Source organism: Fusarium musae, chromosome 1, assembly GCF_019915245.1.
Source record: "Fusarium musae strain F31 chromosome 1, whole genome shotgun sequence".
Classification (NCBI taxonomy): domain Eukaryota; kingdom Fungi; phylum Ascomycota; class Sordariomycetes; order Hypocreales; family Nectriaceae; genus Fusarium; species Fusarium musae.
This window is the reverse complement of record NC_058387.1, coordinates 2,049,545-2,062,755: the sequence shown is the minus strand read 5'-3', so window position 1 is coordinate 2,062,755 and position 13,211 is coordinate 2,049,545. Positions and strand designations below refer to the sequence as shown.

General features: G+C 49.7%; 3 protein-coding genes across 3 annotated transcripts; 2 read left to right on the top strand and 1 right to left on the bottom strand.

Moving 5' to 3' along the window:
• Positions 1 to 3,543: 3,543 nt before the first annotated feature.
• J7337_000622 (uncharacterized protein) lies at positions 3,544 to 4,251 on the top strand (the record flags this gene model as incomplete). Its single annotated transcript, XM_044818370.1, has 1 exon — positions 3,544 to 4,251. The coding sequence occupies one exon, from the start codon at positions 3,544 to 3,546 to the stop codon at positions 4,249 to 4,251; it is 708 nt and encodes a 235-aa protein (XP_044686072.1).
• Positions 4,252 to 5,081: 830 nt separating this feature from the next.
• J7337_000621 (uncharacterized protein) lies at positions 5,082 to 8,198 on the top strand (the record flags this gene model as incomplete). The annotated part of the gene is made up of 3 exons (XM_044818369.1): positions 5,082 to 5,417; positions 5,466 to 7,607; positions 7,659 to 8,198. 3 exons carry the CDS (start codon positions 5,082 to 5,084, stop codon positions 8,196 to 8,198), a joined length of 3,018 nt encoding a protein of 1,005 aa, XP_044686071.1.
• Positions 8,199 to 8,953: 755 nt separating this feature from the next.
• Positions 8,954 to 12,670, bottom strand: CHS4 (Chitin synthase 4; the record flags this gene model as incomplete). The annotated part of the gene is made up of 2 exons (XM_044818368.1): positions 8,954 to 9,390; positions 9,439 to 12,670. 2 exons carry the CDS (start codon positions 12,668 to 12,670, stop codon positions 8,954 to 8,956), a joined length of 3,669 nt encoding a protein of 1,222 aa, XP_044686070.1.
• Positions 12,671 to 13,211: the final 541 nt, after the last annotated feature.

The following is a 13,211-nucleotide window of genomic DNA, read 5'->3' as shown; positions in this document are numbered from 1 at the left end:
TATAGAAGCGCCTGGGTGACTCTCAAGACCAGCGGTGCGATGGAAAGTGGAAAGGCGGGGAGAAGAGAGCTAGGATGTGAAAGTTATGCGATGCAGCGGCTCGTCACACAGACCGACGTCCATCATCTTGGAGCTAAAGCGGGTGCAAGCAGCTCTGAGATGCCATGATTGGCCGTTGCGACGGCTAGTGTGGTCAAAGATCGATAAACTCATATGTCGCAGTGGTGTGAAGGCTGGTAATTGGTGATGACCTCGGCGGTTAGATGCAGAGCACAAGCCAATGAACGTGCTTAGCGGCCATGAGGGAGAAGATGGGAAGCGGGTAGAGAGAGATGTGACAAGGATTGAGTGATGTCGCGTGGATCTAAGAGGAAGCCCTGGACAGCCAGTTAAACAACTCAACTTTGAGAAGATCCAAGAGAATACAATTGCTTCGTCGTTCCCTTAGATGAGCTTCATCTCAACAAGAGGCTCTTCCGCCTATCTCTCGGTCGACAGCCATCAGTAATCAATTTCTTGTTCTATCTCGAGTCTCCCTCATGAGACATAGGAGAATACCACATGAGGCAGATGCTGGGACAGCCGACGTTGCGGTGTTTTGACTTGCTGTCGGACCCCTGACCCCTGGCCCCTCTCCCGCCCACCACTTCTCCTTAATCCCTGTTCACTTAAACGCTACATGTGGTGTTCTTTTTTTATACCACGATGCTTTGTGCCACTCGTCACGCTCATTGTGGCAACTTGCCCTGTCGAGCAGTTGTTGGGTGAAGAGGATCTGGGGAAGATCTGGTGTTGGTTATCGTCAAAAGCATGTTGGTTGTCATTAAACAACTGATGAGACATTGCGCCCCCATATTAAAGCGCTTCTCGAAACACGATTGCTTCATTTGTTCAGAGTGTTCCCGAATCTTTGGATCGAGCGGTTGCGATCCGTTTCCTTAACCTATCCCTCGGTACCGATTAGAGTGCGTCCAACAGCTCTTGTCACCATCCATCATCTGATGTGGATAGCACCACTTCTGTTCTTGGTTTCTTGACCATCATCTTGAGCTAGTGCCGGTTATCACTCTTCTCATACCACCTCACAGAGCTGCGGCTTGGTCGTTTTTCCCTCACCGTATCGACCAAGACCACAAGCTGTGACTTGCCCCCAAACATGCAAGCGAAGGTATCGGCTCGTCCGAATCGCCGATAGTGCGTGATAACTGAGCCTGAGGCCTACCACGAGCAAACTGAGCCCGATTCGTATTGTCGCCTACCTAGCTCGGCGGTTGCAGCATCGCTCCAATTGGTTCAGCTTCCACCAGCCAGGTCAGCCGCATCTGCATCACTCGGTTGCCCGGTGGATACTTGTTCTATCACCTACATTGCCTAGTAGACTACCCTGTCTCAACAACGGCGAACGAGTTCAACGACGCAGAGATAGAGAACCAACAGCTCATTTTCGCTATCACTCTTTCGAAATACATTAAGCTTGCATGTACCATCGCTCACCCCTGTACTTTTGCCCTGATGCCTGTCATGATTTCAGCGACACCGCCCTGCACCACAGACTGTGACCCAGAATACTGGGCGGATGATCGATCTAAACGACGTTCCTTGTAAGATCTAATTCTGCACTGAACCATTGTCATGCCATTATACAAAACGCATTATAAGTCTTCGGTAAGCAGACTCGTCGTTACCGCCCTGTATCTCGGAAACGTGACCAACTATCTGGCTTATCACACATTGGGTGCATCTGTTATTCCTGGTTGCTCGCGGACGTGTGACGGGCCATTGGAGAGAAACGAGACGACTCGCTCACCATCGCTATCTCCAAGGTATTCGCATATTGCAGCCCGGCCGCCTGGGCTGAAGTAGAGGTCTGCGAAGCCTCGGAATCCAGAGGTGATTCCGGTCAGAACATTGACCTGGTCTCTTGAAAGAGATTTGCCTTCGACGCACCAGGATACTAAGTTCTCATGAGTTGCTTGTTGCTCAGTATTGACAGCAGGATTCTTCCCAATGTGATCCCGCCTGAGCAATTCAAGGCAGTGGGCAAAATCTTGGGTCGTAGAAATGGGGATCATAGGGATGGGACAACCTGAGCACAACATCCTATAGAGTAAGTCAACAGGTAATAGGCAAGCCAGCGATTTGAAGAAGTACTCAATTTGCAGCCGAGAAAAAGACTCCATGGGCTTGTGACCATTCAAAAGCAATATCACAGCGATATGTTCTCCTCCATTCATAAGCGACAGTCTTATCACTCGCGCCTTTTCCTCAGAAGACTGCAGCTCAGACAACGACGAGGCAATTGCTCTGAAGGTAGCGGGTGGGCTGTTGGGAACGAGAATCGGAAACGTGATATCGCAACCCTCCAGGTTGCTTTCTAGGGACGCTAGTGTGAGTGTGTGCGTGATAATACCTTATAGCAAACAGGTCACACCGATAACCAACCTTTCCATGTCGACGAGCTTGTTGCTAGAGAATGAACCGCCGCAGCCCATTCTCTTCGCTTCCGTAAGGATGAACAAAACATGATCAGTCAAGTTTGAGGTGCAAGTCCCCAAGAGTAATGTTTGCCCAGAAGATTCCGCGAGCCCTGGAATGATTTATTGAGGATGTGTTGAGTCGTGATGCCTGTCAATGGAGCCTGGTAGTAATCTACGACTTTATCATGTTGAGATATAGGAGACAAGTTTCAAGGAAGGAAAGCGACAGCTGAGCAGTACCTACTGGGTGACTGCGGCCTACCCACCTGCCTGAGATTAGGAGGTAGGTAGGGACTTGGTGAAGGAAGAGCAACCAACAGAAATCGGCAGCACGATAATTGAGCAGGCGTATCCGTAATTTTCGGCGTTTATCATCTCCAACACAGCGGCCGACATGTTTCATGTCAGAGCTTTCTTCTTCAAGAGTGAGCTTCATATCACCAGTTGATGACACGGAGGCTGTCAATATCTTTGGCTTCGTGCTTAGAATTCGAGGTACAGAGGGTGATTTCTGTATTACAATCTACAAAGTAAAAAGATTGTCTCTCTATCTGTGTTCTCGTAAGTAGGGAATCCTGTTGTCAGTGAGTGTCAATTCAACCCACACAGAAAGTTTCGTGCTGTGTGAATGGAGGAATGAGTTGAGTAACCAATCAGAGCTCTACAAGACTCTCATCCCTGGTCTATCTACCAACCTATGCCAGCACGGAATATCACGGCTCCGGAAGAGACGGCATCGACTCTCCTCGAAATATCCAATTACATAGAATGACGTACCTTACTTTCTTTTGATATCATCAGTGAGTCCTCGAATCAAATTTGCCCTTGCACTTCCAAACGAGTCGAACTCTTCTGTATTGTGTGCTTTGTTGACGTGACATCAGCATTTGAGCTTCAATTGACTCTCCGCCATAGAAGCCCCACCAGCGATCAAATATCCAACCTACGAGACAGCTTGGCAAGCGGCTTTCAACACTGGAGCCAAGAGTTCCTAAACCACCAGCACTCATGGTTCCTCTTCCGCTATTCAAGCTTGCATCTCTTCTTGTTAGGCATGTCTCAAAATATGGCGCCGTACGAATATCCCTTGTCGCAGCTGGACCAGGCACTGACAGCTCCTCAGAATCACATCAAAGCTCAGGCACACGATCACCCGCGGTTCCGAGCGTTCGCTGCCCGATACGGCCAATACATGCATCAATTGAACATGAGGATGTCAGTCGCATTGTTACGGAACCCAGACGCCGAACGAAGAGCAAAAGAAAAGGCCGAGGCACCAACGGTCAAGACAGAAGAGCAGCAGAAACGAGACGATCAGCTCAAACAGAAGCAGGCTCCCGAACTCCCTAAGAAGAGCATAGCGTTTCAAAACATCTGGAGACGCAAATTCAGGCCACTTCCCGAGAACAAAGCTGTGGATCTATTCGCTGATGTCATTGGAGATGCGTTCATCCTCTCGGTAGCCATCGCCTTGATTGTCTACGAAACCTGGAAGTCGTCACAAAAGCCCGATATGAACAAATTGCGGATAGAAGAATTGGACCAGAAACTCGAAGAGCTGAAGAAGAGGGAAGACGAGCTAGAAGAGGCGGAAAAGAAGCACAGGGAAAGATATGAAAGCTTGGAGGAGACACTGCGCCAGTTGAGGGATCCTAAGACAAATCAATTGCTGGTCCCGGCGTTACAAGTATCACAACACTCAAATCGGCAAACGAATAAATTAAATGTGCCTGGAAACCCGCTGCAAGCAGGAGAGCCAACAGAGGGAAACTGAAGCACTTTTCAAATCTCGAAATACAAGGGAGACTCGCTCATGGACAGCTGGAATATTGGACAATGGACAGCTGGCACTTGGTAATTATGCACCCTTTTGTTTCTCATCATATTATAGCCTCTTCTCCACTATAGACTTAGATATTCATGACTTACGATGTAAGATAACCATTCAAAACAAGAGTACGAAAAATACCTGCCAATTAATTGACCGCTCCATTTCAGCAAATCCAGGCCGAATGTTGGCCTTGTCGTTCAAGGATTGAAATTCCTTGATTGGCTAGCCAGAGGCACAGACGAGACAGGGTGTTATTTGATTGGACAACTCCACGGCCCGCCCCAGCTCTGTGGTTGCCAGCGGCAACAGCCTGCTAAGAAAGTACACAAACCACCAGTCGCGGCAACTGATGACTTCTCTCCATCTTTCTTCGCTCAAGCGTCGCTCGTCGGGTTTCTTGCTCTCACAAATACTAACCCATAGCATCGAACGATAGCATCTCAGTTTTCAGCATTATTTAACATCCTTGGCTTTTACTGCACGAATAGGCGACTTTCTTTCATTCGTCTTGCATGTTGACGTCGCGAGTCTCGTGAGTTCTGCCCACTGGTTCCACTGGATCACCATCTCGTCTACTGTACATAAAGCCATTGGACATGCACTCGGCTCTTGCGTCCCATCTTCACTTCGGTGTTGCTAACCTTTTATCCTAGTCCGATACTTGCGACACTACAACGCGGTTGCTGACCTTCTAGCCCGCTCGTCTGTTTGGCAACGACCGTCCACAAACTCGTTGAATTTTCGTATCACAGTATCCGAGCTTCTCATCAGCTATGGCTCATAGGCTAGTGCCCCGAGGCGGCGTCGATCTCGAGGCCTTGTCCCCTAGGGATGCCAACGCCCAGCGAGTACCCAAAGTGACCGACATCAAAACAAAAACGGCCGCCCAACTCAAGGCCGCCAAGGAGAAGGAACACCCTCCACCCCCGCCTACAGAAGTCCCTGAGCCTCCAAGCACCGATCGGCCTGATGGAGCAACGTATCAGGTCGGCAAACTGCTCGGAAAGGGTGGCTTCGCAGTCTGTTACAGTGGCCAATTATTACCCACAAAGCAGCGATTTGCTCTGAAGATTGTCAAGAGCCACATGCCTCCCAAAATGGAACAAAAGGTTTGCAACAGAAAGAAGATACATTGACACACATCTAACATGTTTCAGTTCCAAACCGAGCTCCAGATTCACTCAAAGATGAAGCACAAAAACATCGTTCAATTCTTGAGAGCTTTTTCATACGAGAAATGCACATATCTGATTCTCGAATTGTGTCCGAACGGCTCTCTCATGGATATGGTGAAGCGAAGGAAAGGTCTCACTGAGCCCGAAGTCCGCTTTTACTCAGTCCAGATCGCCGGTGCCATCAAGTATATGCACAACAAGGGCATCATTCACCGTGACCTGAAGATGGGTAACATCTTCCTTGACTCTCAGATGAACGCGAAGATCGGTGATTTTGGTCTTGCCGCTCTGTTGGTGACTGGTCGCGATATGCACACCATCCGTCGCACAACTTTGTGCGGAACACCTAATTACATTGCTCCCGAGATTCTGGAGAAAGGAAAGAAGGGGCATGACCACATGGTTGACATCTGGAGCCTGGGCATTATCATGTACGCCATGTTTACATCGAAGCCACCGTTTCAATCCTCGACCACGGACGAAATTTACCGCCGAGCTCGAGAGAGGGATTATGATTGGCCATCGGCGGAAACATCACGAAGATACATCAGCCAGGAAGCTAAGGAACTAGTTGCCACGATGCTTCAAGATGCTGAAAGCCGACCGGAACCGGAGGAAATTATCCAACACCCCTTTTTCACCTGTGGTTATATGCCTACCGAAGCGGAAATGAGCTCGCGCCTAAGAGAAGTCCCCCCGGACCGGGAGGAATTTTACGCCACTCGAATGAGTAGTGCTTTGCAAGCACAATCATACAGGAACTTCAAGGACATGTGTCGAGAGTGTGACATCGGCCCTTACGCCCCAGTTCAAGTCGTTCACACTCAGACGTGGAAGGAGATGGCCGCTGAGGAGAAGGCTGGGCTGACACCGATGATCCCTCTCGAAGAAGGAATTGTCTACAGACCATTCGAAGAGTGGTTGAAGGAGCAACAGCAGATAAAGGCTAGGTACACAGCATCCTTGGCTGCACAGGCAAGCGTGTCTACCGAGGACCCTTTGTCAGCTACTCAACGAGCACCGGCAGGTCTCCTTCGTCAACCTCCTCAGAGTTTTGCTGCGCAGCAGAGGATGCAACACAGGCCAGCAGGCACTATGGTATCCGCAAAACCCCGCCCAGCGCCCGAAGCAACACTTTCGGCTTCCCAGAGCTTGCGTACAAGAACACGAAAGGAACTGCCTCGAGAAGCTCCTCCAAGGGAAACTGTTGAGTCTGTCGGCAAGAGCCTGCGAACTTCGACTCGATCAGCACCTCCGCCAAGAGCAACTTCTCAGCAACCTGCAGAGCGACAGCTTTCTGAACGACCGTCGCTCGACCGTCAAGCATCTGCCCCTGCCACCACAGCCCCCCCTGCGCCAGCTGCACCCCCTAAGAAGGATACTACTGGCATGCGACCTGCAACGCTGTTCAGCGCCTCCGAGCGGCAAGATAGAATCTCCGGAACGAAGCCCGACGCAGTTTTGGATCGTCTGCATCGCCTTCAGAATGAGCTTGAAAGAGCTCTAAACTCAAGGACCATGGCTATAATATCATCCAAGACTGTTGCACCACCACATCCCCATGTTGTTGTCAAATGGGTAGACTACACCAACAAATTCGGCCTTGGATACATCTTGAACGACGGTAGTGTTGGCTGCATTCTTCGGGACATCCCAACCACGGAAAACGGCAAGCCCGCATTGCTTCCTCCTGCTGGGGTATTCATTCGTGGTGCCGAGAGACACATCGTTCGCGGTAAGGACGAGACGTACGAGGATAGGGTACAGCCTCTCCCAATGTCAGAACCTATCAAGTTCTTCGAGAATAATGGCGAGGCCGGCCTTTCGGAGGTAGTTGTCTCTCCGGAGCAATTTCGAGTAGCTGTGAAAGAAGATGGGACTGCAGGCAAGATGCAGCCCGGTAGGGACATCTTTCAGCATCGGAAGCGCGAGAGAATTATTCTCTGGAAGAAATTTGCTAACTACATGATTGCTTTTGGACGGGACGATTTCGTGCCGGTTGAAGAGACCGACCCGGCTGGTGCCATGTCCCCTGGGCAGAAGGGTACAGTAGCTGAGCTCGTCACATTTTACCAGCGATTCGGAGATGTTGGCTGCTGGGTCTTCTGCGATGGCCATCTTCAGGTACGTGACTACATCTGGGCGGTTTCGACGACATCAAGCTAACTTGCACAGTTCAATTTCCCAGATCATACAAAGATCGTTATCGATCACACGGGGACCTGGTGTCACTTCTGGCACCTCCCCCAGGACGCTGCCGAGAGACTTGCGGCCACTGGCACTATCGGCGCCGCTGCACTTGATGACCGAGCGATGCTATCGTACCCTCTGCAGACATTGTTGAACTTCCAGGCAAAGCCTGCAGCCGCTCGCGCTGGCCGAACCACAACCACAACAAGAAGACGTCCTGAGATTGCGCCTGAGTTACAGGGTATTCCTGCTGCCAATGATTTCCGACGCAAGATTGTCTTTATCAAGGATGTCGTGAAGGAATGGGTGACCAATGGTGGCCTGGGCAACAGTCAAATGAGTCGAGAATCCCGCCTTCGCTGGGGTGGTCACCGGGAAACCATCAGTAACCACGCACCCCAGAAACATGTATGGGTTACTGTCGGAGCTCGATGGGGAGATCAGCGTATCTCTACCTACGTCGACCCTCGAAAGCCTTGGGAACTTGGGGAGGATGTAGACCACTCGAGGAAGCAAGAATCATGATATGGCATGAGAAGAGCGAGGCGTTTTTTGTCTATTTCTTGTTGACGACCATCATGAACAAAATGATGCATTCCATGTAGGGCTATTGCACTGAGTCGCTTGTTGGTTTCTGCGGCTCGTTGGCGTTACGAGAAGATGTGCATGGCGAAAGGAGTTTTGGACTTGATGGAATAGTTAGTTACCTTTGGCTTTCTTTGGCTTCGAGTTGAACAGCCTCTTAATGACAACTGCTTGTGTCTTTTTGGAAATTCTTCCTTGAAGTTTTACTGGATCGTAACGGTTGAGAATCGGTGCTATCCTACTTGGAAGTCATCTGCGTCGCTCACATCACACTTGTCTTTTCACATTCTGGCGGGTGATGGGTATATCATCTTTGTTGGAGCTTCACTGGTGATGTTTATCAAGCAATCAAGCATACAATACGCACAACCCGCCCCGATTATTGTTAATCACATCACTTGCTGAACTTCAATGGCGTAACAACATTACTTCATCACGAAGTTGACATGCATAAATTTCCTTTGAAATCATCCAAATTATACTATTTTTAATTAGTCGCTGGAATAACGCCGTCTCCAATCCAACTGACTCTATACAAAAATAGGACCTTTGTCCGCCAACGCCCACCCCGGGCATCAGAACATGAATACTAAAATGTTACCCCCTTATTACATATATGTGCATGCATTCCATCATCATCAAAAACACCGTTCGCTCTCAACATGTTTTTTCCCTTTAATCCGATGTCCCCGAATTCAAGCATCAGAAAAGTACTCATCATTATACTGGTGGCCAGGAGGGCTGGTCCAGCTTCCACCACCACCACCAACGACGTTCTCACGTGAACCCCAATAGCCGCTTCTCGAGCGCTTGTCGCGTTCGAATTCGGCCCATCTCTTCATGGTGATCTTGCTGCTGTCAAACTCACCCTCATACTCGAGGCCTGCCTTCTTCGTCTTTTCACCAGCTGTCTTTCGAGTCTCGCCCCATGAGAAGTCGTCAAATTTCCAGAAAGCATAAGTAGGTAGGACAAAGTTCCAAATTGGCAGTGCAAGCAGGTAGATGAGCATCCAAACAATGTAGGACCAAGAGTGTGCGGTGATGACGACAAGAAGACCAGGCAAACCAAGAATCAAACCCAAGAGAACTAGGGGAATGATCTGTGGTGGCGAGTGGATAATAGATGTGATGACTGTGATTGTCAGTGATTGTCTCATGTTGAGAATAAAATGTTACTTACCAACGTAGAAGGTGAACGCGATAGCAGCAGGGAGAACTAGAGTGCCGACTAGTTCCACGAAAATGATAAACTGCATGGAGAAACAGAAGGTACCACAGAGATCACGGACTAGAACCAGCTCCATCAGGTTGTGGATGGTAGAGTTGATCCAACGACGTCTCTGAGAAAGGAGCACCATGAACTCGTCCGGCACGGTCGTTTTGCATACTGCTTGGGGGATGAAGACCTGCTTTCGCTTGGGGAATGTTCGAAGCATGAGGGTTGTCAGGAAACGATCTTCACCAAGCAGATAGAGGTTCTTCTCGTGCAAAGTTTCGACCACGTTCTCAGAGTAATGTTCAACAATATCGGGGTTAGCCAGGATGGGGACCCAGTAGTTGTGGCCACCCTTGGGCGCCTTAATGCGGTACATGCAGAAGCAACCAGGTAAACAAGTAACACCACCAAAAACAGACTCGAACGACTTGGCAAGATGATGAGAGACAAAGTATTCAAATACTTGAATAGCTGTGACCCAGCTGTCCCGTTTGTTGGCAATCTTGGTTTCACCACAAAGACCCATGATCTCAGGATCTTTCACCATGGCCGATATCATGTGTGTCAGACTGTCGGGGAAAACCTTTGTATCGGCGTCAACCATGAGGATAATTTCGTAGTAGTCAGGCGATATTCCCGTCACCTTCCAGAGACCGTTGAACATTTCATACTCGAGTTCTGTCATTCGTTCATCGAACATGACCTTTTGGAGGAAAGACATGAGGATAATTTGACTATCTCGCTTTCCACGGTTACCGGGCTTGGACTTGGTGGCTTCATCAGGAGTTCCGCACTTGACCACAACCATCATGGGCACTCGCTGCTGGCGATCAGCAGGGATGCGAGAGTTTCTTCCATAATCGTAGAAGCCGCAATAGATCTTGGCCATGTTGTGACGCTTGGAACCACTTGCGACAGCCACGTAGGAGAAAGGCTCAACCATGTCAGGGGGAATAGAGTGATCTTTCAGCATGCCCAAGCATACGTCAGGTGTCGACATTGTTTCACCCTTGCCCTTGATGATACCGTCACAGATAACAACAATAACCTTGTGGCTATTGGGATAATCGGTGGTTGCGATCGAGTCCAGAGTGGTTCGAATACCCTCCTCTCCTTCAGAGTATGCAGTAACCAAGCACATCGTATGAGCCAATGGAAAGCCGAAGGGCATCCAGTCAGAAGGAGGCTGAGGAACAACAGAATCATGAATGAAACCAGCAGGGCCGGGTCCATCAGTAGGCGTGCTTGAGTAGGGATCAGATCGAAGGAAACTGGCACGGCTGTCGTTGCCCTGCTTGAAGATTGAGCCGGGTGTCAGAAGCTGATTCGAGGCACCTTGGCTCGCCATGGTGGTCGGCATGCGACGTCCAGTTGATGCCCGAACATCAGGGCCACCGACAGATGAAAATCGAGAAGTAGTGGGGAGGAAAGATCCTCGTTTGCTTGTTCGGTCTGACGATCCATAGACAGTGCTTCCAACATCTCCAGGTAGTCTTACAGGAGCACGGTAGATGTCCTCGGACCAATCTTCAATTTGCTTGTTTCGTTTCCTACGGTCAGAACTCTGGGAGGTCTTGGTTGGGGCATACTTGCGGCAAAGGAACCATTGGAAGATGATAGCCAGCAGAAACCGAACACCGACAACTGAAAGAATGAGAACGAGCGCACAGTAAAGGACGATCTTGGAGGCAATGCAACCAATTGTCTCAGTATCCACAGAGCCAACCTTGATGATTTCCTCGAAACATTCCGCGTATTTCTTGTCTGAGGAAGACTGGAACATGCGAGTAACGTCGCGGCCACGAATGGCCTTGTTGACTTCCGAGTCCTTGTCTCGCAACTCTTCAAACCTCTTGGGAATATTGACCTGGCTCATGTTGAACCAGCGGAGGAGATCAAGGTCCAAAACATTTCCAGAGTAGACAATAAGGTTACGCGAGCTGTTCTTGATATCGTCCCAGGTGAAGTAAACATCTGCGGAACCACTCAAGTCAAGGTAAAAAGCATTTCGAGAGTTGAGCGTCGTATGACAGGCGTAACCAGAATAGTACGGTGTGGTCAAATTAACCTTGCTTGAGCCGTCTTGGTTAAAGGTTGTGCAAGGGAAGTACCAGGCCAGATCGCCATCCTTGTTGGTTGGCACATCTGAGTCTTTAGCAAGAGTGATCAAACCCTTGCATCGGCCGTTGACATTTTGAAACAAAAAGCTACCATCCTGTCCGCCGTGCTTTTCGGGAAGATCATAAAGAACATTGGGACCGAGTCCGTCCGAACGAAGAGGCATGCCCTGGGCAGGGGGGTGATGAGATTTCGACAAATCGTAAGCAACGCCGTGGAAGATCATGTTTCCGCCGTCAACCTTATTGACGCGTAGTCGCTCGGCAGGGGCTCCGCAAACCGTTGCAGTGAAACCAAAAGTGAGAAAACCAACGATGGCCATGATAACGAGGATGATACTGATAAGGCCCATCTTCTCGCGCCAGGCTCTCTGCTGCGCCCTCGTCGGCATACCACAGCACTTCATGATGAATCCGGGAGCCCAGAAAGTGACGATTGCGCAGTAGACATTCCAGAAGGTAGGCGGCCGAAGCTGCTCTTCTATACGCTTTGGCGGTTTTGAATGGCGCTTCGATCTCTTCTTGATCTTACCTGATTTTGTGCGATCTGGGGTGGGCATGGTAGATGCCACAGCAGCGCCCTTCTCCTGCTCTCCGCTAACGGTTCGCCTTTGTCGAGGGGAACTGTCGGAACCACCGTCGTTCAAGTTCGAATTGGAGCGGTCTGTCGAAGCTTCAAAGTCCTCGTAAATAGGGTCATTCCCTGTTGAGGATGGAAGAACATTCATGTGAGCTGCATGTTTGTGGTAATGGTAGTTGCGATGGTCTCTGTCGATTCTGTTTCTCTCTGGGCGAATCAAGCTTCGTTTTCGGGATATGGGTTGATCTGGACCAGCGCGACGTGATTGGCCATCGGGAGATGTTGGCGACAGAGGCATGCTCTCTGTATTCGAATTAACACCGATTGACTCTGCGAACGAAGAACCGGATCTCCCACGTTGATGCTGGGCCGTATTATCTACAGCATGGTAGCCACCAGTCTCGATATCGACAGGTCTAGATCGCCTTGAGGGCGAGTTGCGATAAACATTGCGCTGATTATAGCTCGGGCTTGCACCCGGCCTTTCGGGAAGAGACATCGTCCTGGCAGAGCAATGTTAGAAGGAAGACAAACCTCGGAAGCCAGACGTTAAAAAGCGTATGCGGGCTGAGCGCCGAGCTTCAGGGAACTCGACCCTTGGGTCGTAGGGAAGCTGAAGGAGGCGGTATCGAGTAGGGAGGTGCGTGTCGATCAACAAGAAAGGAGAACACGATATGTTGAGCGCCAAGTTCCAGCAACATCAAGTATTCATGGAGGTGAAAAGCCGACAAGAGATTGAAGATTCGAGACGAAACAAGACAAATAGGATCTGCGACTTACGAAAGGATATGTTGTGGTTGTTACAACAACCTCTCTCGAGGTTTAGGTTTGAGTTGGGAATATCCCTGTAGAGGTGGAAAGTTTCTGAGGAGACGAGTAAGGTGAAGCACGGGACAGGCAGTGCCCGCGTGTCGTTTGTCGAGAGTCGACTCGATCAAGGCTCAGTGTGGAGAGAGGATCATGGAGTCGAGTCGAATTACAAGTAGTTAAGAAATACTTGTCACCCAGTCAGAGCAAAACAGGGCGCCGTTGTTTGGAAT